The sequence below is a fragment of the Mustela lutreola genome, chromosome 4 (genome assembly GCF_030435805.1).
Source record: "Mustela lutreola isolate mMusLut2 chromosome 4, mMusLut2.pri, whole genome shotgun sequence".
In the NCBI taxonomy this organism is placed as follows: Eukaryota; Metazoa; Chordata; class Mammalia; order Carnivora; family Mustelidae; genus Mustela; species Mustela lutreola.
This window is the reverse complement of record NC_081293.1, coordinates 42,355,847-42,378,728: the sequence shown is the minus strand read 5'-3', so window position 1 is coordinate 42,378,728 and position 22,882 is coordinate 42,355,847. Positions and strand designations below refer to the sequence as shown.

The 22,882-nt window shown below is 56.9% G+C and overlaps 1 protein-coding gene across 10 annotated transcripts in view; it reads left to right on the top strand.

Moving 5' to 3' along the window:
- The window catches only part of LDB3 (LIM domain binding 3), a 59,318-nt gene continuing 36,436 nt past the window's right edge, over nucleotides 1-22,882 (top strand). Inside the window, exons 1-8 of one of the 10 annotated variants that reach the window (XM_059169706.1) lie at nucleotides 3-201; nucleotides 9,121-9,272; nucleotides 9,802-9,877; nucleotides 15,286-15,308; nucleotides 16,415-16,618; nucleotides 18,604-18,618; nucleotides 21,335-21,504; nucleotides 21,936-21,972. In XM_059169706.1, coding sequence (XP_059025689.1) covers nucleotides 109-201; nucleotides 9,121-9,272; nucleotides 9,802-9,877; nucleotides 15,286-15,308; nucleotides 16,415-16,618; nucleotides 18,604-18,618; nucleotides 21,335-21,504; nucleotides 21,936-21,972 — 770 coding nt within the window. In that variant the 5' untranslated portion in view covers nucleotides 3-108. Of the gene's footprint in view, nucleotides 202-9,120; nucleotides 9,273-9,801; nucleotides 9,878-11,171; nucleotides 11,537-15,285; nucleotides 15,309-16,414; nucleotides 16,619-18,603; nucleotides 18,619-21,334; nucleotides 21,505-21,935; nucleotides 21,973-22,882 lie in introns of all 10 variants that reach the window. The other 9 variants (XM_059169709.1, XM_059169714.1, XM_059169707.1 and 6 more) reach the window with 9 other exon arrangements.

Below are 22,882 nucleotides of genomic sequence, written 5' to 3'. Positions count from 1 at the left end.
TGGGGGTCGGGGGTAGGGGCCCAGGTATAGGCCAGGGAGGTGGGTGCGTGAGGACCCTCTCACCCCTCTCTTCTCTTGTTCACAGAGACTGCCACTGTCAGCACCAGCATGTCTTACAGCGTGACCCTGACCGGGCCCGGGCCCTGGGGCTTCCGTCTCCAGGGAGGCAAGGACTTCAACATGCCTCTCACTATCTCCCGGGTGAGTGTGCGCTGCCCACACAGCCTGGTGCCCGCAGGGGCAGGACGCGCCCACAGGCGGGTGTGTGCATCCCTCCATCCCTGCGCTGTCCTGTCTGAGGCTCTTGGAAAAGCAGAGCATGCCCTGTCCCCAGTCTGGGGGCTGGGACTGGCTCCAGCTGGATGCTGCCAGCCGCAGACCCCTGGTTTTAGCCATAGCTGTTGTCCGCCTGAGTTCACCGACCTGTCGTGAGTGTGAAACATGGGCAAAGAGTGGGTGTCTTGAGCCAAGAAGGAAATGCCAAGTTTGCTGGGTAGGCAGGCCGGTGGATGGAGTATAGTTAATGCTTTCTTAAGCCCTTCCCTGGGGAGGGGGAACCCAGGGAGCCCCTAAGCCTGGAGCATCTCCATGGAAGTGGGCAGCTGCTTTGGGAAGAGGGCACTCCTAGCATGGAGAGTGCAGGTGACGGGCTGGCAGCTGGATAGATGGAGAGACTGACGACTTCAGCAGTCCTGCTGTTGGGGTTCAAGGCTGGGCTGGGCTGGTGACTAGGCTCCAGTATCCACTCCATCCCAGGAGCAAGGTAACAGCCTCGCCTCCATACCCACCTCCCCTTTCCTGGGCCTGCTGGGGATCTCCTGCCAGCTTCCTCCCTCCCCTCGCAAGGGCCCTACCCATTCGGACACGGCCACAGCTGCTCTGACTGTCTGACATCTTCTTCCCCATGCTCACCTGGGGAAATGGCCCATATGTTCTGCAGGGTCTGTGATCAGGGAACAGCCTGCTGGCGATGTCCCAGATCCCTGGAGATTGTCTGAGTAACTCTATTGCCTAACCAGAAACACTCAAGTCCAGAGAAGCGATAAGCTAGATGCACTTGAGAGGAAGCTGTCTTTGTCTTAACCACCACTGGGCAACCCCCACCCCTCCCCATGTCTAGAACATGGTAGGCACTCAGGTAGCACTTGTCAAGGGACTCTCCAGCAAGTCTGGCAGAGCTAGGGTGAAGACCTCAGGGCTCAGGGCGCCCATGTGAGGTGTGGGAGGAGCAAGATAAGCTGAGCCTGGTAGGGTCAGGCTGAGACTGAGCTCCCCACACCACTGGTGTGGGCTCGAGGGGGCAGCCTGGGGTTCCAGGCAGTCACTGGTTGGGGATTTGGGGGGATGGATGGCCCAGGGAGTCTGGACCCTGCCCACCTGGGGACAGGGAGGCACTTTCTTCCTCAGGGCCGCAGAGATTTGCCATGGGCCTGGGGGTAGGGGGCAGGAACATGGGGGTGGGCAAGGGGGGCCCTCAGGTGAGTAGCCAGGGAAGGCCTGGAGGTGCTTGGCAGAGATGACAGGGAGCCAATGCCTCCATGGAGGGGCAGTTCCGGTTGTGGAACCTGAAGTGGGCCTTTGGGGGGAACCTGAGAAGGAGAAGCCCCCCTCAGGAGTGCCAGAGGAGCCTCATAACAGCTGTAGAGGACATGACCCCCTGGGGGAGGGCGGGCACTGGCCTGGCTTGAGTCCAGGGAGAGGACCACATTGATCCCACTGGAGGTCTGGCTCATCTAACCTGAGTCTTCATCCCTCCAGACCCACTGTCCCAGAGGCCCCCGTGTGTAATGCTAGGAGGACACCCAGAGCCTTGTACGCCCTGCCTGATGACATGCTGCCATGTGGGCTCAAATGCGTGGATGTGGCCCCCTCCCTCCAGGACCCTGCACAGCTCCCCACCAGCACGGTCGCAGGGCTATCCACCTTTACCATCATGGGTTCACAGGCCTCCCGTGCCTGGGACTGAGCCCACATCTCCCCCCGTCCTTACAGTCCTCAAGGCCTCATGCTGGTGCTCCTTGCCCCAGCGGGTGGAAATTAGCCTCCTGGCTCAGGGGCACCCAGGATAGCCAATGACCTCACCCCAGATCTATGCACCACCTGGCCTTGGCCAGCCCAGGGCTTATATTGCAGCACAGAGGCCTTAAGCTAGACAGCAGGAAGAATGTCCCCACCGCATGGAAAGGGTATATTGGGAGGTAATGGAACCAATGACTATGGGGGACCTTTATAAATAGAACCCCCAACTCCAGCAGGGCATCGGGGGCCAGGGATAATGGCCTCTCGGCTTCCTTCAGAGGCATGCCCCAAATCATCAAAGCAATGGAACAAGCTGGGCTGGGTGCTCGGTCCTCCCCAGGGTTCAGAACCTCTCCACAAACTCCTCTGCGGGGCCACTGATGCCCTGGGCTGGGGCATCCCCGGCTCAGACCCAGGATACTCCCACAGGGGCTGTGGTGTTTCCTGCTGGGGCTCTCAAGGCCCTTCTGCAGCAGGAACTTCTCCCTCCGTGGGAGTAGGATGCAAGGCCCATGGATGCTCTGGCATCCTGGCCTGAGCCTTTGGAACAGGCCAGTGGCAGCAAAGGGTGGTGGGGTGGGAGGTGGGGATAATGAAGGCAGGGCCTGCTCACTCTCAGCAGGGCCCACACCCCTGGGCACCTGAGGCAGGGTGGGGGTGGGGCTCTGGGATTACCATCTCACCTCAGTGCCAGCCAAGCTGAGGCTCAGATTTGCTCAGGAGCTCTGGTGACCTCAGTAACCCCTAACTCCCTGGCTTGCCCTCCACCCTTGGGCTGGGGATTAGCAGAAGAGGACTGAATGGGGCCTGTCCCTTGTCAGCTGGAGATGCAGGCTGCCACTCCTCCTGTAAGAAGGCTGCCCCCCTCAGGCTGAGTGGTAGCTCCAGTCTCCACCCTACTCTGCCCCTGCCCCGCCCACCCGCGATAACAGCCCCCCACGGCCTCCTTTCAGTGGGTCTCCACGAGGACCCACAGAGAAGTGGGCTCAGGAGGGAAAGTGGGAGGGTGGAGGGGAAATGCCTTTATTTATCCGGGACAGGTGCGGCTGGGCCTGCAACATGAGCTCCCCTCCCACCGCCCCCCTGCCAGCGCTAGCCAGTTCTCCAGGAAGTGGGGGAGGGATGGAAGCAGCCACGGAGGAGCCCTCCAAAGGCCGGGCCTGCCCCTGTTCAAGCTACGTCAAGAGGCTGGGGCCCTGGTCTGGGGCCTTGTCCTTGGGGCACGCTGCAGCCCTTGACTTTGGGGAAGAAGCGTGTGCTTTTGTCTGGCTCTGTTGCTCACAGTTGTGCTGCCTTTGGAGCCAAGTTGTCGGTTCTCCTGCTCAGCCTGGTTGTCTCATCTGTGAAATGGAAGTGTGCATGGCTGAGTGCTTTCTTTTTCTTTTTTTTTTTTTAGATTTTATTTATTTATTTGACAGAGAGAGATTACAAGTAGGCAGAGAGGTAGGCAGAGAGAGAGAGGAGGAAGCAGGCTCCCTGCTGAGCAGAGAGCCCGATGCGGGACTCAATCCCAGGACCCTGAGATCATGACCTGAGCCAAAGGCAGCGGCTTAACCCACTGAGCCATCCAGGCGCCCCGCTGAGTGCTTTCTAACAAGCACCCGTTGTTCTGCTGAGGTGGTGGTGAGGATGGGGGAGCGGTGGGGCCCCGAGCCCGGCCCCCGGGGTGGGGTGGGGTAGGCATGCGGGAGGCCCTTCTCTCTGCTCCAAGGCCTCTGTCCCTTAACGCCTTATTCATCTGGCCTTGTAGGCTTTTCTGGGGCACCAACCCAGAAGCTTTTGCTTCTTTGCTGTTTTTTCTTTTTTTGTTCCAGTATTTGTCAGATCTCCTAGTTACGGTGGGGACGCAGAGGACAGAGGGTCCCCTGGGAGGGGGAGGGGGACAGGCGGAGACTATTCTGGGTTAACTGTGTCGGCCATTCCCGGAATTTTGAGGCCTTAGTGCTGTTTCTTGGGCAGCGCCTAGCGGTGCTGACAGGCTGAGCTGTTTATAGCCACACTGAAGGTCAGGCAAGCCTCCGGAGGACTGCTGTGAGGCTGGCCGGGGCCTTCCCAGATGAGCGAGTGGGGAAGATAACCGGACAGAGGCCCCCAGCTGGGGAATGCGTTCTTGGAGGTTCCCAGGCCAGGCATTAGCCCTGCCTGCTTCCCTCCCAGGTGCTCAGAGCTGTCCCTGACTCCATAGTTTACATCTGGGTTGACTCTCAGTGTTGTTCAGTCTGTGGGTTTGGGCCAACGTAGAATAACTTAGATCCACAATATCACATCATAGAAAATATTTTCACTGCCCTAAAAATCCTCTGGGCAAGGAGAGGCTCTTTGTGTATAGCCAAGACTCTGGCTTGTTTATCAGCCAGGGTGGAGCTGGGGAGTGGGGCCATGGGGAGACAGAAGGTTCCAGTGAAAGGATGAGAGATGGAGCAAGGCCCCAGGGGAGGCCAGATGGGCAGGGAAGCAGAGCATGGCTTGATGGTAATTTAATCACATCATGTTAAATGCACTTAGGGCTCCATGGGAAGTCTGCTGGGGTGGTCATTCTGGGCAGTTTGGGAGGAGATTCTGGAAGATGCATAGTTCACCGCAACTACCATCTACCCTTGCCCCCCAAGCCCCTGCCACACCTACGCTGGCAGCTCTAGAAGGGAAGGAAGGCAGGGACCTGTCTGGTTTGGAGCACTGAGAGTGAAGGCTGGGAACCTTTGCAGAGCCCAGCCTCCCCCCTGCCACCAGGGAGCTGGGGAAATAGGAGCCTATGTGCACCTGAGCCCTGACCAGTGCCTTGCTTCCCTGGGACCCTGGTCAGGACTTCTGTCTCTTCCAGCTGATGCTCAGGCCCCTCTAGGGATGGAAGGCTGGCTTAGGACTGGTCAGTTGAGGCTGGCCCCTCACACCCCGCTTCCTTCCAGCCCCAGATTTGTTTCCCAATGGAGCCAGGGTACAGCTGCCCAGTCTCCTCCCCTATGGCGCCCTCCGTGCTCCGGGGGCAGAGCTGGGGGCCAGCCCCTGTCTCTCCTCCACTGGGAACTTCCCTGAGGCTTTCTCGGCTCTGCACCTCCTTATGGGATAACCTATTTAAACATGTAATCCTCCCAGCGATCGGGTGCGAAAGGCATTGCTGCTGTCTTTACCCAGAGAGTGTGGAGGCTGCCCTGTTCCCTCAGGTCTGACTCGGACCAAAGTCTGTGCTTTTTGTTTTATTGCCTCCCTACAAGTCACCCAACAGTCACAGAGGCCACGGCTGCTCCCTCCTAGCACCTGCTAGCCTGGTGTCCCTTCTCATGGACCCAAAACCACGGCCCAACAAGAAGGAAGGGCTCCCATGAGTCTGGTGGCAGTTTTGGCCCCCAGGGACCTCAGGAGCTTTTGAGAACAGGCCATGTTCCTGGAGCTCTGCCCACATCTGGGCTCTGAGTTGAGAGGCGGCTGGTAGTTGGAGAAGAATGAAAAGTGAAGTGGGAATGAACTGTTGTTATGAAGAGGTTTTCAAATGCTCAAAAGAGGATATAAAGACTTCAAAGAAAAAAATCCTCCAAGGATTTAGTGGCTTTGGGTCCTCTGTGGGACAAGGAACGCAGAGAGAGAAGCAGAGAGTCAGGCAAGAGACACATGGGTATACCACACCTGCACTGCACTCTTCCCGAGTCCTGGGCTCTGGGCAGGGGTCCCCGGGGGGCCTCACACTCCTGAAGGACAGGCTGTTCCTGAGAAGAGGGTGAGGATCTGATGGCCCTTGGACCAAGCAGGGGGCGACCTCCTTAGGGTCCCTGCCTCCTCTTAGGAGACTTGGACCTAGCCAAAGAGCACCCTTCCAGAAGAGAATTACACTACCCTCCGCCCATCTCCACCCACCCCCAGTCTCAGAGGTCATGGGCCCTGCTCAGGGCAGCTGAAAGCCAGGCCAGCTGAGCCCTGATGAGCAGACACAGGTGTGGGGAGAGAGGCGCCAGGAAGGCAGGAGCTAGCTTGGCACTCTCCTAGGGGAGCTCGGTTGCTAACCAGGCCCTGGGGAGGCTGGGCATTTCCCAGGGAACCAGGATCACCCAATCTATACTGGGAATGAGGTGGAGCCAGGCAAGGGGGAGGCAGGAGACCCCATGGAAAGATACAGTGTTAGCCCGTGCTTGAGGAAGACAGATGTCCCCAGGGCAGCTCCAAAGAGAGGGCATTCCCAATAGTCCTACACCTTGCCCTAACTGATCTGGCCCCAGCAGCTCTTGGATGTCATTCTGGTGTCCTTGCTCACACTGACATCCATGATCTTCTGGACACAGCTCCAGTCCTGGCTGGCAGGCCTCACCTCTGCAGGCAGAAGGCCTGCCCTTCTATCTGGGGTCCGTGGTGGCCATACCTGGGAGTTCATTATGCTGTCTGTAGATGGTGAGAAACATCTGGGAGAGTCCTGGTATGGAGAAGCCCTGGTGTGGGGGGTGTCCTACTGTAGGGGAGCCCTGTGGGAGGTTCACGAGGACCGCAGAGGCATTGCACAATTCACCCTGAATGGAAGCATATTGGTATCCGCTATTTTCTCTGAAAACTTTCCAAACTAAGACGGATTACCATACGGAGAGGCTAGACATGTGATACAGAAAGCTGAACCGTGTGAAGGTAGAAGCTCAGTGGCGGGTGTGGGGATGCTCCCTGTAGAGTTCTGTCTGCTTTCTCTGTTTGAAGATACATATCAGAAAATGCTGGGGATAGCATAGGCCTGAACGCGAAACCAGGAGGAGTAGGGAAAGCCGATTTTCTGCAGACAGGCTCAGCTCGCAGCTCAGCTTGCCCTCAGGAGTACCCTCTTGGCCCAGAAAGTGCTTTGTTTTTCTCTGGGTTTTTTGTTTTGTCGTGTTTTTTATTGTTGTTGTTGTTTTTGTTTTTACCCTTTGTTCAACCCTTAAAATAAACGGAAACAACACTCCTGTCATTAGTAGAGGCTCCCCGAGGCCATGGATTTGGGGATAAGGGATGTGCATTTTGAGAAGGCCCAAGTAATTTCTTTTTTAAGATTTTATTTATTTATTAGAGAGAGAGTATGTGTGCTCATGAGCAGGGGGAGGGGTGGAAGGAGAGTGCGGAGCCCAACCTGGGGCTCGATCCCAGAACCCTAAGATCATGACCTGAGCCGAAGGCAGATGCTCAACCGACTGAGCCACCCAGGCACCCCAGCCCAAGTAATTCTAAGATACCTCTGTTGGAGCCAGGAAAGTGGGCTGGACTTTGGTTTCCTGGCAGTCTATGGGGTGGTTTCTCTACTGTCCCTGCCAGGTCTCTGTGGATTCATGGGTGAGGGGAGGCTACTCGGCGTTGGTGAAGCTAGCGCAGTCCCCAGGGCTAACTGGGCACTTCCTCCTCGAGGACTCGTCTGCTCTTGCTGCTGTCCCTGGGTTTGCACAGGTGGTTTGCGGCCTAGCCTTTAGAGCCCACCAGGGACTAGAGCCTGGTGACCACAGGTGGCCCTGGTTTGGTGGAAGATTCCTCATGAAGGGTGTTGCAGGAGGCTTACGTCCATGTCTGGGAGCGCAGGGCCTGGCCACCAGGATAGGGGATTTTCCCTAGGTCCTATTTGGACTCCTTCTAGGATGGTCCCCCAGGCCAGGGCCAGAAAACAGCTTCTGCCAGCATTAGAAGCCAGCCTGTCCCTGGGCTGTAGACAGGAAGGTGACTGAGATGTGCCCATAGAAGCCAGGAAAGCTGGCTGGTGGGCATGTTGGGGAACAAAAGCCAAGGGACATCCTCTAGTTACAGCTTGGTGGGGGCTGGCTCCCAGAGCCTCCTCTTTCCTGTGATGTCACTGGGGCAAGCTCTGTTTGTTATTCTACATGATGTCACAGGGGGCCTTCCACATGATATCATGGGGGTCAAGTCATTCTTTGTGTTATCTGTAAGGGGTAGGGTATGGTATTTCGTGTTGTGACATGGGGGTGTAAAGCCAGTCTTGGTGACATTCCATGAGGCATCTTTGGAACTGGAGCTTCCTCACATTCCATGTGATGTCCTGAGGGGCCAGCCATCAAGTTATCATAGGTGATATCATCTAGGCCCTCCAGAATTTTGCGTTTCAAGTGACATCTCTGGGCTGGTGGGGGGCATGCTGTTACGGAGGACCAGGCCTGTGGAATTTGGCGTTGTGCATGATGTCACTAAGAGTGGGTCTTAGCCATCCTGACATTGCATGTAATGTCCCTGGGAGGGTGGCCTTGACATGACAGGAGATATTCTTGGCGTGTGGTATCTATAGCATTCTGTGTGATCACCCTGGGGATGGGGGCCCCAGACTCTAACATTCTGTGATGTCATTAGTGTGCAGGATTTGGGATCTGGCCCCCACACCTGCATCTCCTCTTCTGGAAGTCTGAAGCCAGCCACATAGTGCTGAGCCTTGCCCCATGCCCCAGCAGACCTTGCTTCCACAGCTCTCTGCTTCCCTGCCATGATAGCCCTAGGCACTTGCCCTGGGGTGCTCCCCTGAGGGCTCATCTGTTCTGGGTACTAGCCTGGCAGAGTCTCTGTGGTGGTGCTGAGTCTTAACTCGTGCATATACCCTCCCTCCTGGAGCCCAGAAAGTGCTCCATGGGTTTTGGGGGTACAGCCATTATAGTAGGCTAATTGGTGTAACAGACAGCCCCCAAGTCTCAATGGCCTAGCATAGCAGAAGCTTACTTCTCCCTTGTGCAACATCAGATGCAGTACTTCTTAATCCTCTCTCCTCCAAGCAGTGAGTTGAGGATTTGGGTCCTTCCGTTGGTGGCTCAGCTGTTCTGGGTCCTCTGCATCCAGTCAGCTAAGAAGGAGAGAGAGTGCAGGATGTCAAGGATGGTGGCTAGAGGCAGGCCTGGAAGTGGCAGGTATTGCTTCCATCCACATTCCCCTAGCCAGGGCTGGGCTCTGGGTCACATTCAGATACAGAACGCTAGGCAGAGGGGTGATGGTGTGCCAGGAGGAGGCATCGGGCTTGGGGAGCAGCGGGTGCTGGTCATAGTGAATGAAAGTGGAAATGGCAGGCCTCTACTGGATGATCCCTGGTGACTCTTCCTCGAGAACGGCCCATCCCTGGGTCTACCCTTTGTATGCTCACTTCCGCCCCCCACCCATCTGTCATTCTCTCAGATCACACCGGGGAGCAAGGCCGCCCAGTCCCAGCTCAGTCAGGGTGACCTCGTGGTGGCCATCGACGGAGTCAACACAGACACCATGACCCACCTGGAAGCTCAGAACAAAATCAAGTCTGCTAGCTACAACCTGAGTCTCACGCTGCAGAAGTAGGTGGGAGCTCTCCAGAGCAGGGGGTAGAGGGACGTGGGCATCAAGGGCCCAAAAGAAGGGGTCCGGCAGCAGTCATGTGGGCCCAACCTGTGCCACAGGATCACACAGGAAAGTAAGGAGGGCCTCTGGACCAGGAGGAGGATAGGGCCAAGCCATCAAACACCTGACACGTCTGTGCCTCACTTTATGGATAAGCCTTGGGGGTCGGGGCGGTCACAGTGCTGCCAGTCAGTGCGGGGGGAGTTGGGCCTGAAAGCCCTGCCTCCTCTTTGCCCCAGATAGCCTCCCAAGGACCTAACAGAGGCCCATGGGAGCAAAGTGTCCAAGGGCCATGACTTCCTCATCCTAGTCAGGCCCAGTGCCTTCCTGGAGTCCCCACAGTCCATGGGGAGTAAACAGCGGACGTGAAGCTATGGCCCAATGACCCGGGTCTCTGATGTTCTCTGTCGCCAGCCCTGCCCTGGCAGGAGCTCCTGGTCTTAGTGGCAATGGTCTTCACTTGGACCCCTTTCTGGTTTCTTCCAGGTCAAAGCGCCCCATCCCCATCTCCACAACAGCACCCCCGGTCCAGTCCCCTCTGCCAGTGATCCCCCACCAGAAGGTAGGTGCTGACTCCACTCTCAGCGGTGGTTCCTGTGGGGTGGCCCCTGGTCTGCCTGCCTGGCCCTTGGTTGGCCCAAACCGGACAGAGTAGTAGGATTAGCCGTCTCCTTGCCCCAGCTATGGCTGAGCGTGAAGGAGTGGAGGCAGGCCCCCAAGAAGAGGCGTTCCAGCCCCCATGCAGTACCAAGTGTGGGGTGTCTGCCTGGGTCCTGGTCCTGGGACCTCATGGCTGGGCTGCTGGGAAACCAGCCTAGGCCGTGGTGTTTTTAGGAGAGGGATCTTCCTCCCAGCTAGGTGGGGACAAGGATCCTGAGGGTACTGGGAAGGGGGGGTCACTGGGGCATGAAAGCCAGAGACCCAGGTTTAAGCAGCCAGCCCAGGCATGGAGGGAGGGGTCCTCAGAGTTTATCTCTGACATAGGGTCTCTCCCACCATTTTCCACTGCCCCTCCCGACTGGATGTCCCAACAGCCCCCTCAGAGGTGCTGATGGTAGTCAGGCAGCAAGCCCAAGGCAGGCATACCTCACCACGTTGCCTGCCACCCCCTCAGTGCTCCCTTGAAGCAGTTCAACCCTGTGTGCCAAAAGGACTTGAACTGAAGCATGGAAGGCCCTCCCCACCCCTCCTGCAGGGCCTACTCCCTGCCTCCTGCATGACCTCATTCTGATACAAAGAGGCTGACAGGGGCTTGGGGTGGGTGACAGATGGGGGAAGGGAGCAGAGGGTTGCTTGGGAGAAGCTGCACAGGCAGACTGTGGGAACAAGTTGTCAGCCCCGCAGTGTCCCCATTTTCCCTCTTGCATTTCTACTTTGCCTGACCACTGCCAGCTCAGGGTGGGGGGCCTCTGGCTGGCCATGTGGATGCATCTCAGTATGGGGTTGGTAGAGCAGGAGGCCAGGCTGTGCCAACTAGGGGCTTCCACTCCGGGCAACGGAAAGCAGAGAGAGGATGGAAGGGGCTCTCCCCAACTCCCTGAGGCTCACGTCCCCTTTCCCACAGCCCTGCAGGTGGGCTGGCTTGGCTTGGCTTTTTGTGTGGGGCTGGCACTTTGGTCAGGAGGATGTGGGCCTCAGGGCCAGGGATGGGCGCCTCCCTCCCTCTCCTCGACAAAACTCTTTTCTTGCAGGTGTCCGTTGTGTCCCCTCCCGAGCTCTGCGTGGTCGCAGCAGGGGGTAGGCTGCTGGGCGCTCACACTAACACCTGTGTTTCAGGTCCTTGCGGAAGCGCTGGGACCCGTATGGCCTCTAACCGCTCTCTTCTCTCTCCCCTGCATGGCGCTGCTCTGGGCCAGGACCCCGCTCGGGACACGAACGGCAGCCCGGCGGCCCTCAGCCCCAACCCTGAGGCAAGGGCGAGTCTGGGCACCCCGGGCACCCCGGAGCTCAGGCACACCTTTAGCTCCTTCTCCCAGACCTCCGTCTTCTCCTCACACACCGAGGCCTCTGAGCCCAGCCCTCCGTGGGGCAGCCCAGGGGCCAAGACCAGCCTGGAGGGAGCCCTGGACTCATTCAGCCCGAAAGCCCCGCAGGGCTCGAGCCAGCCAAGGCAGTATAACAACCCCATTGGCCTGTACTCAGCAGAGACCCTGAGGGAGATGGCTCAGATGTATCAGATGAGCCTCCGAGGGAAGGCCTCAGGTGCTGGACTCCCAGGAGGGTAGGTAACAGGTGCGCCGCTCTCTGCTGGTGGTCTGGGGCCACCGGGGTCCTCAGTGCTCACGGAGGCTTGGCCAGGCAGTCAGAGCAAGGAGCTGGCCTCAGTCGGCCCACGCAGTGGCACAAGCCTAGAGTCGTACAAGTACTAACGTGGCCGGTATTTTTGTCAGGAGCCAGACGCGTATTTATTTTCCATAAGCTGGGGTGACGTGTTGGATCCTGTAGAGGGGGAAACTGAGGCTCAGAGGTTTAGTCGAGGTCCAGCCGTCCCGCTGCTAAGTGGCTAAGTGAGGTCTGAATGCAAGAGATACTGACTTCCCAAACATCCATACCAGCACCCCCTTGCCACACAATGCCCCCCCCCCACAAGATGAAGCCTGCTGCCTCAAGGAACCCTGGGACAAAGGTCCCTCCCCTGGAGGAGCCCTGAGGCAGGAGCAGGGAAGAAATAGAAAGGTAGGAGGGTAAGTTCTCTGGGGGCTGGGAGTGATCTGGGAAGGCTGCCTGTAGGTGGGAGCGACTGAGTTGGGTGCAGAAAGATTCAGGAATGGGGTGAGTGTCATGGGCTTGTAGAACTGAGCCAAGATAGAATGAGGCAAGGAAGAACAGAGGACAAAGAGGGTGTGTAGGAGAACGGTAGCCTGCCCCCCACAACCTGCTGAGCGCCAGCTGGTGGGACTCTGTGAGCACAGGAGCTAAAAGAACCTGCAACCAGGGTACGCATTGTGGAGGGGTTGAGGGGAGGGAGACTCCAAGCCAAGCACGTGCTAGCTTCTAAGCCCTTCCTGCTTGTATCTTATTCTAACTTCTCGGCTCCAATCGGTATAATTATCTTCATGTGCTCTAGAGGTGGAGCAGGCTGAGTCAAGGCCATTATGGCCCAGTGGTTAGGGGTTCAGGGCTCCTCCTCTGTACCTGGGTGTGAGACTGTCCATATCTCAGGATTGCGGGCAGGACGGAAAGAGGACACACGTTGCACAGCCCTGAAGTCCGAGCCAGCACACTTGCCTTGTGCTACCTGAAGTCACACGGTAGAGGCACCCAGGAGTTAGAATCAGAATCTGGGTCAGTCTGGCCCCGCCCATGCCCTTCCTTTACCCTTGCCACAGAAGGTACCTGTGCCCCACTGGTTCACTGCTCCCTTGCCGATCCCCAGCTTCCCCATATCCCTCAGCCTTTTCTGGGATCCTGTCTGAAGCTGGCCTTGAGCACTCCACAGCCTGAGCACCTGGACCCCAGCCTCCTCAGACCAAGGCGTCAGAACCATAAACCCTGGGCTTTTTCCAGCAAGGAGCTTCTGCCAAAAAACCCAAGGAATGACAGAGCAGAAAGGGCCTCCTTCCACCTTGGATGGGCTGGTAGCTCTTTCTGGTGCTCTCTGGAACTGGCCCCTGGCAAGGAAATCAGTCTCTGAGAGACAGGGACCTCCATGAAGCCCACCTACAGTGACAATAATATGTCCCCTTGTGAGCCCTCAGTCTAGACTTGGGACCAACTCACAGTCCATGTGCTTTATTTAACTTCAGCTCTTCAGCAACTTCAGAGGTGGGCATCATTTCCCCCATTTCCTAGCTGGGAAGTAGAAGCTCAGAGTGAGTGATTTGGTCAAGGTCACACACAGCTAATAAGCACAGAGGCACACAGGGCTGGTACCCGGGTCAGCCTGACTCCTCCCTATATGGTGATAGGGACCTCACAACCTGGCCAGGAAAATCAAGGGCCAGCCCCATCCCAGCTTCCCATGACTCCAGGGGTGCCTTCCCTCTGGTGCAGGGGCTTCTCAGAAGCCGACAAGTGTTAATTTATTACTCGGCACTCAGAGCAGCAGGGTCCAACAGCTTCTCTAAGGGTAGACAGGCTAGTGGAAGGAGTACATCTCCGTTCATCCACAGTAAAGGCTATGCTGCGGTCCCCGGGCGATGCTGGAAGCAGGGAGCCTCTGACCTGGGCTAGCCCAGGCAGCTTCTGATGGGCTGAGGCTACCAGCTTTGCTAAGTGCCTGTGTGCAGGAAAGTGACAGGGCTGGTAAATGCTAATCCCCACATCCCATCCATTGCACACGTAAGTCATGACAAGGGCTTTACACTCCGGATTCTGTTTAGCGTGCACAGCCTGTCTGCGCAGTGGCCACCATCATCTTGATTTTGTGAATGAGGGACTGAGGCTGAGACTGGTGGGGAACTGCCCAGAGTCACAGCGCTAGGAAGATTCAGGGTAAGGATTTAAACTCTGTCCCACCTGGCTCCAAAAGGAAGTTCCTTGTCCTCCTCTCCAGGCAGCTTGCAATGTGAGTCTTCGACAGCTTGAATCCTCTTGGGAGGACTGGCAAGAACAAACAGGGTGCGAGATCCCCAGGCCAGAGCATGGCAGCAGTCCCTCTCCAACCGCCATGAGCTGGCAGGGCAGGGCAGTACCCCTCAGGGCATTCGGTGCAGGGGCCTCTGGGTGGATCTTGACTGATTCTCCCTGAGACCTGGTGCTGGCTCCTCTCTGAGCTGTCTGCTATGGGCCACTCAGCCTCCAAGTCTTCAGGTGGGAGCTAGGCATGGAGCAGGAGTCAATGCCAAAGACGGTGCCGGGTGCTGGGACAGGGAAGGGCAGAGGCGGCATTCCCCCTCCCCACCCCACTGCCCTCTGTAGGGGACATTGGGCTGGTCAGGGCAAGAGCTGACCCTGCAGCTGTCAGCACTGGCCAGAAATGGAGAAGGGATGGAAGATCTTTCCTAATATAGCTCCACTTGGAGCTATTTGAGCCTAGAGGACAGAGGGAATTTTATCAGCTCCAAGACTGTGAGGCGTGCAGCTAGAGGGCCCCCTAGCTTTGGCCTGGCCAAGGGATGACCAGGGTCAGGCTAGTTGGGGCCCAGGATCTCCCAGCCAGAGCCCTGAGTGGTCCAGTCTGCGACAGCGGCAGGGGTGCCACCAGCGCTCTTTTCCCTCAGGTTTCTGACAAGGCCATTGGTGTTGCCCTGGTCTGCCCTGCAAGGGATTTGCATTTAAGGAAACCTAATGCAGGCAATGCCTTTCCAAAGAGATGATGCTCCAGGAGGCTCGCTCTAGACAAAAGCGAGGGCAGGGTCCCTCTTAGGTCTGAGTTGGGTTGCCTTGGCTAGGGGCTTTCCTGCAATACCCCTTGGACCTTCTCCTGAGCCTCTGCCTTCCTCCATCCTGCTTCACTGACCATCCACAGGGCCTTTAGGGACAGTCACAGGGGACTGCACCCCTGTGCCCCAGAAGTAGCAGCCAGGGCTGCCTGTGCCCACTCTGGGAGGGAGAGTACATCTGGGAGACTGTGGGTAACCCGACTGCACCTCCCCAGCACCACTGCCAATTACACAAGGATACGTCCAGAATGGCTGACTAGCTAGGAGGCACCTACAGCCTGGGCTTGGCCCATAGCAGCCGCAGCTGGTCCTGTCTCCCTCTCTATCTTCCTGTCTTGGGGTCTCCAGCCAGGCAGTATGTGGCACCCATGAAGATGGACTAGAAAACCCTTACTCCTGGCAAAGCTTCAGGGACTGTGGACCTACTGAGAGGGTAGCACCACTGTCAGCACCTTTGACCCAAACTCAGAGGCCGTGACCCTGACTTGGAGCCTTGCCCCTCTCCTCGGCACCCCCACACCCCGCGCCTGTCAGAGCTGGAGCAGCCTCCATGAGGGCCAGTCTGAGGATGGTCCCAGCACTCAGAGCCCCTGGCAGGACCACACTCTGACAGCCCTGTCTTCTTTGCTCTTTCTCTCCTCCCCAGGTGGTAGCCAACTCTCCAGCCAAGTTAGTATCAAAGGAAAGCATGTGTGTGCGCTCGTGTGCATACCCCAGCATGCGTCCGAGTGTCTGTGGGTCTGGACAGCGTGCGCCTGCGTCAGCACGTGTACATGCGTGTGCATGTGTGAGTGGGCGTGCATTCGTGTCCCGGAGCGAGCCTGCATGTGAGTGGATCTGCAAGTATGGAGGAAAGGCACGGGGGAGGGGTGCCAGGTCTCTGTCGGATGTCTGATGTGCCCTTTCCCTTGGTCCTTTCCTGTGGTGGCTGCTTCGGACCAGCAGGCTGGCTCTGGGGGGAGGGGAGGACGGTGGTGGAGTGTGTGCCGTGCTCCTGCTGGGTTCCACGTGAGCCTGAAGACATTTCTGTCCTGGGGGTGGCGGGACCACTCCAAAGGGCTGCGCTTGATCTTCTGGGCCCGGGGAGTGCGCTCATCTGTTGGAGGGGAGCGCCCCGATGGGCAGAGACTGCGGGCTGCACAGCCAGCTGGACTTGAGGGGTACTGAGCAGCCCGAGTCCTGCTCCAAGGAAGAAACCCGTGCCCTGGATCATCTGGAAGAGCAGAGCCCTGGGCCACGGAGGGCATGGCCAGCAGGATGAGCCCCATCATGGAGGAACCTTGCTCAGAACCCCTATGGGTGCCCCCGCGGGGCTGCTTTTTGCCTTTCGGTCATTCTGGACTCTGCTTGGGCTGCCGCTGCTTCTCACGTGTGGCCCAGCTCCTGTCCCCGACTCCCAACCCTCTTTGTCTCTGCTTCCTTGCTGGTGAGGTGAGAGAGCTTCCAATGCCTGGCGCCCCCTGCTGACCCTGAGATGTAGCTCGCTCAGGCTGAGCAGAGGCTTCCAGATGTCTGGAATACCAGAGGTCTGGTATTGCCAGGGTGGGCGAGAGAAACCGGCCACGAAGGGCTCTGGGGAGGGTGCTAGGGTTTTCTCTACCAGACCCCACTGTCCATAGTTCAGGGGACTTGGGGGACCTATCTGGGATCAGGCCTTGGGAGGTCTCTCCATCACCAGCCCTTTCCTTGACCCCCTGTGTAACACCACCTGTTGCCTTTTCTCCTTCCGCCTCCCTTCCTCTTCCTCCTCTGCTCTCCCTACTGCCCTCCCCCAGCGCCGACTACCAGGAACGGTTCAACCCCAACGCCCTGAAGGACTCTGCCCTGTCCACCCACAAGCCCATTGAGGTGAAGGGGCTGGGCGGCAAGGCCACCATCATCCATGCGCAGTACAACACACCCATCAGCATGTATTCCCAGGACGCCATTATGGACGCCATTGCTGGGCAGGCCCAGGCCCAGGGCAGTGACTTCAGTGGGTAAGCGCCTCCCCTCCTCCGCTGTCATCGCCTCCACCACTGGCTGGGCCTCCTCACCAGTGGAGGCCAACGGCACCAGGCTGCTTGGTGCCTTCAGAGACGTTGGGTATCGAGACCAGCTTTCCTCCCTCACCTTGAGCCTCTAGGGCCATGGCTGTTGGAGGGGAACCTTTGCCATGCCTTCCAGAACACCATATTCTCTCTTCAGAATCAGTCTCAGGTTTAGGAGAAGGGTGGAGAATCAACGAATATGGTGCTTGCTCCAAGCGCTTCTCACAGCTTCTGCATTTTCCCCTGGACTCCGCAAGGGGGTCAGTTTAGAAAGAAACATCTGGAATCCTGGGTCACATCTGGATAAACCAGTCTTCTCATAGACTAAGCCATTCTTTGGGGGATGTTTTGCTTTTTTTCAATGATGAGAGCAATTCAAACGGATGACCAGGTTTCTTGTTTGGGAAGGGGCCTCTGGACAAATCATCTGAGGTACTGGTTGTAGTCAGCCCACGGCAGAGCCTGGGAAGCACCCAGGACTCAGGGAAGCCCAATCTCAAGGCAATGAGATTTAAGGCATCCTTGGTTCTTAGAATTTGCCTGTTAGCAATGGTTGAGGAACTTGAGTGTTAAATAGGGAAAGAGTTGGCTGGGAATCATTTGTGGGGGAAAAAACCGCTAATAGTGCAAATGGTAATAGGGACCTCACTCCCTCTTACTTTCTCTGTCTCTCATAGTCTCTCTGTATCTCTCTCTCCCTGTATGTGTCTCTCCATCTCTGTCTCTTTCTGTCTCTCTGTCTCTATCTTTCTGTCCTTCTTTCTCTCACACAAACATTCGTATTGTTTTCTACTTGAGAATATCATTGTTAACTTTCAGAATTGACTGGTAATCTCTTTGGGCAACATCTTATCCCCAAGTCAGGACCTTAAGCAACTCAAAGCAAGAAATCTTAAAACGATGGTTGTATTTTTTTTTTTTTCCGAAGCTAGGAAAAACAGATGTTTGTAAGAGAGATTAAAGGGTTCAAAAGTCCCAGATAACTCTGATAGTGCTTGGCCTTTGCAGAACTCAGCCCTGGTGGTCAGGACGGTACCTGTAGTTACAAGGGGGAGGCTCCAGGGGACAAAGGATGGAACAGTGTGCGGACACCTCTCCTCTTCCACGCACAGTGCTTCCTTGGGCCACCAGGGGGCAGAGTTTGCTTGCCCTGGAGCCCTGAGTCTCAAACCCACCAGGTTCTGAGCTGTAGCTCTTTGCAGAACTGTGGAGAGTGTTATTTCTTTAATCCCACCATTCAAAGCAGAAAATAAGACCACGTAAGTCTCAAAACACAACCATTTGCTCATGTGTACCCAGGAAAACAAGGCTACCTGACTAAGCCAAAAAGCTAACAGGGATTTCCTGTTAACATTTGTTTGCCTGTGTGTCCTTGGTGTGCCCTTAAGAGCGGTAAGGTTGCCAGAGGGAAGTTCAGTGGAAAATAATGGAAGAACTGCTCTTCACTAACTTTATATATTCTTTGTCTTGGCAAAAAGACTACTATCATTTGGTTTCACCACTATTTCTTTCTTTCTTTTTTTTTTTTTTTAACATGACGCAACATTGACCTAACCTAGGCTTCTCAGAGTGCCTCTCCCACCTTCCTCCTGTCCCCTCCCCTCCCCTGGCCCTCCCCTCACCCTCCCTTCCCTGTGTGCCTGGGAAGCAACCTGCTTTCCCCTTCCTTCTAACTTCGCCCTGCTGGGCTGATGCGTCCGTGGTACCAGGGGGTAGGAGCCGTCCTGTGCCGTAAGGTGCTCCGTTTCTGCTGTTAATGTCCATGATTCCTTCCTCACTGACAGTTTTCTTTTTGTCTCTTTCTCTTCCTCCTTTATCCACCCCACTCCCCTAACTCATTTCTGACCCTAACCCTGCTCCCTTGTGTGTGCGCGGCCCCTCTGCCATCCGCTGATGGACACGCACTCACTGCTGGGCTTTCTTCTGCTTGGCAGGGCGTCGCCGCTGGCGTAAGTAGACTCCACACTGTCTGTTCCGCGTCGTGGTCGTCTGTCTGGTCGAGGGATGGTGTGTGGGTTTGGTGGGATATGTCTGAGGACAGCGGTTCTGTCCATGTTCCTCCTCACACCCACCTCACAGCCAAACGACATGCTCAGGAGACTATACAGGCAAGTGCTTTTGGGCTTTGCCTCCAATAACGTCACTATGAACATGGAAATCAGAGTAGTGACATCACACTGCCTCTCTTGCACCCAAGGCTGGGAGTGGATCTCTGGGCTATGCTTTGCGGCAGCTCCTGTCTGCTCTGGGACAGCAGAGACCTGAATGTCAGAATCCACGTGGGGCCATTATTCAGGGAAGGAGTGATGAGGGGGCCTCTTGGAGGCCATTCCCTAGGATCCTCATGGATCTGAAGGAGCCAGCACCTGCCAGTATCATCCATGGGAGGCCAAAGATGAGTCAGATTTGAGGGCAGTGGACAGTGGGTAAGTGTTCTAGAGGTGACCTTGATGTTGTGGTAACTGTGACATGTATTTGGTGGCAAGAAGACCATTACTGGGAGTGGCTCCAGAGTCGCCTCAGACCCAGGGTCCCAGGACTATAGGGCCTGTTCCATCCTTTCTCTGTACATATTCTCCTGGAGTCCTGGAGTCTCAAAAGGAACAGGAATTCCCTCATCTGACTCCCAGGGGCTGTCGTGGCAACAACGCAAATCCCTGGTCTTTGCACAGCACCGTGGAAAGTGGAGCTAGCAATGTGAATCCCAAGGGACTCACCCCTGGGAACTTTCTGAGCCCCTGGAGCTGTGGAAGGAACAGGGGAGTGTCTCAAGGGCACATTCCAGGAAAATGGTAGCAAACACCTTCCATCCACTTTCTGGACCGAACAGCTGTGTGTAGGCAGATTCAAGGGCAGGGCCTGGCCTTGGGTCTATACCTTCCCTCCTCCGTGGCGCAATCCACACTTCCTCCTTCCCTTCTAGCAGACCGGGGAGTCCTGCTTCTTCTTTCCTACTGTACCTCTCACTCGAAGGCAGCAGACCTGCCTCTGCTCCTCCCTATGCCAGAAATGGCCTCTTGCATGAGACCCCACTGTCTCCTCTGCTTTCTGGGCATCCCCAGCCTCCCTGCTGCTGGACCCCAGAGGGATCTGCTGGTCTTCCCCATCTGATCTGAGGTGGACAGTAGCTCGAGCTCCTGGGGGGCCAGGCAGACCCTTCAGGGAAGTAGGGGCAGCTCCATGCAGTCTTGGTCACCTTTTGTCACCTTTCTCCACCTCTGCTCTTAGAACACACTCTGAGCCTGACACTGAGGACCAATCTTGAGGGACTCCCAGTCTTGGGACAGTAGGCCAGTGCTTCCTTCCAGCTCCTTGCAGAGAGGCTAGAAGATGTGGGCTCTGGGGAGGTTCCTCTCCCAGCCAGCTGGCCCTTTGGAGGGCAGGTAGAGGTGACCATAGCAGCAGGCAAGTGGAGACTTCACAGAGTGAGTCCCTGGGCTGGGCCATGTCTCCAGGTGTGGAGCATCTGGGGTGAGCAAGGCCCCAGTGGGCAGAAGTTGCCTCTCTCAGCCATTTTTGCTGAAGATAATTTGATGGAAAGGACTGTGGGGTGGGACGCAGGAAGCCTGGGCTCTGACCCAACAGGGCCCCTACATGCTGTCAGCTGGAGCTAGCCTCTCTGGACCTCAGTTTCAGCATCTCTAAGAAGAGAGGGCTGGGCCGCTAGTCCATAGGCTGGGGAGTCAGGCCGTCACTGCTGTGAACTTGACTCAAGTCCACCCTAATTCCTTGGAGTGTGGGTTGGACAGTCAGAATTCTCCAGCTCTCACTGGCCAGGATAAGTGGGCACCTGTAAGATGCCCTGCAGTCTGATTCAGGTTGGGAGATCCTGGACCCAAGAGATTCTGGGGTTCCTTCTGGCTCTGATCTGGGATTCATTCATTTAAGTAAGTTTTGAGCACCTGCCATGTGCCTAAAGGAGTCTAAGGGAAGGTCACCAGTTCCTCCTCCAAAGGCCGTGTTGCTCTGGAGCAGAAGACTAATGACCTTCCCTGCAGCTCTTCCGCCAGCTCCCCCAGGCCAGAACCCCCTCCCCATCTGCAGGCAACACCAGCCCATCAGACTTGTTGCCTTGTTTCTCACGCCACCTCCCCACCATGCCTGCCCGTGTTTGCTGAACAGGAGGCCCCCACTCCTCTTCTGGGTCAGGCCTGGCACTGGTGGCTCCCTGTTTGGATCCAACAGTGTGCAAGGGACAAAGGACTGACCCTGAAGAAGCCTCTGAGTCCCCGCAAAAGGCCCGTTGTCACCCAGCCCCAAACTCAGGAATTGTTCAGAGAGGTTGAAATTATTTCAAGAGACCTATTCTGCCTCTTCTTCCCTTAAAAGAGATATAGCCCTCCCCACTGGGGTAGGCGGCAGTAGCTATGGGAGTGGGTTTTCAGGTCTGTGTGTGGAGTCAGCCCAGGGTGGGGTGTGGGCGTGGCTGAAGGGATCCGTGAGGAATTGCTGTGGCCTCTCTGAGCACTGAGGACCCAGGCCAAGCCCTTGTCACAGGCTTTCGGATGGCAGTGGGTGGAGGGCACAGCGGGTTGAGAAAAGCAGGGGCCACCGACTGGTGTGTAGGGTGTAAGGGTGCAAGTGGATGAGCCGCGGCGGGGAGTACAGGAGGACAGGAGCAGGCCTCCAGCCTTGCCCTCACTCACGCTTCTCTCTGACCTGCAGGAGCCTTCCTATTAAAGACCTTGCTGTGGACAGTGCCTCCCCCGTGTACCAGGCCGTGATTAAGAACCAGAACAAGCCGGAAGACGAGGCTGACGAGTGGGCCCGACGCTCCTCCAACCTGCAGTCTCGCTCTTTCCGTATCTTGGCCCAGATGACGGGGACAGAATACAGTAAGTGGGGCTGGGGTGGGGGAGGGGCGCGGGCAGGGGAGATGCAGAGGGGCCCACAACAGCCAGGCTGTCAAACCCCTGCCCTTGAAGATGAGCTGGTCTTGTCAGATAACTAGTGGCCTGCTGACCGCTCTGGGCCCCTTGGGGCAGGCTGCTGAATGACATGGGCCCTCTGCCCAGGTCTCTAACTGCAGTGGGGGCAGCCACATGCCATGTGATGACCCAGAGCTGGGATACGAGGACCTCAAAAGCCACACCTTGGACTACTCCCTCCCAATGGCAACATTTCCTCTGGTCTCCCCCTGCCCTCTGCCCAGCACACAGTCTTCCCCTGCCACGGTTTACAGGCTGGGGGCAATCACTGTTCAGTCTTCGGTGGGGACTCCTACGTTTCCTGCGATTCCTCCTAATCGACAATTTTCTTCCCACAGTGCAAGACCCTGATGAAGAAGCTTTACGACGGTCAAGGTAAGTGCCCGGACTCAGGTTCTGTGGCCTTGTCCCTCCTAACTCAGCCCCTCCCCAGGCAGCTCCCAGGTCACATGACTCATGGAAGGAAACTCTCAAGTTTATATATTTGGAAGCTCCTGGCCCCTGCAGGGCTCCAGCAGACCCTGGCTTGGGGCCTTCGTCCTAGGTCACTGAGCTGGGTGCCTGGAGCAGAGTTTCAATCCCCTGGGCCCAGGCTGCAGGAATAAGGATTCTGGGCTCTCCTGGCTCTGTCCCTGGGCAGGGGGCAGGGCTGCTTTGGCCTTTGCTGGGCTATTGAGAATGAGGGCATCTCTCCCTGTGAGGGCACCGGGCCAGCAGCCTTGCCTGCGTGCTCAGCTCAGGGCCTGTCCCCAGTGAGTCTGGAGGCTGGGCACAGGGAAGCAGGCATGTGGAGGGCTGTGCTGGGCACGGGTACCTCACCTTAGGATTCACCTGTCCATACCTACACTGAGGTATTAGTTCCATTGATTGCTCAAAGCACGGTGGCTGCTGCTAGGCTGAGTGTCTTGGGGTATGTTCCCCTGAAGGTGGCAGGCCTGAGGCCATAGCCACTAACCTACCACCTGTATCCAGGTGCTCACGGGCCCGGGCATGAGGAGGGCACACTGCCCTGAAACCCACTGGAACCTGCTAGGGTCTTCCGTGGTGAGGCCTGGGGCCCCGTATGATTGTGTTTGTACTCGTGGCAGCAAATGTGCGTGCTCTTCCTGGGAGAGTCTGCCTTGGGGATGCGTTCTGTGGCAGCCTCCCCGTAAGGCGTTGGGGCTCAGAGGGGCTCTGGTACGTGGGTCCAGGCTTTCTGTACTTGGCTAACCGGCATGTAGTGATCTCAGGATTGCGTGGACAGTGGTCTCTGGGGTCAGCTCAGAGTTGACGGGGGCTTTTA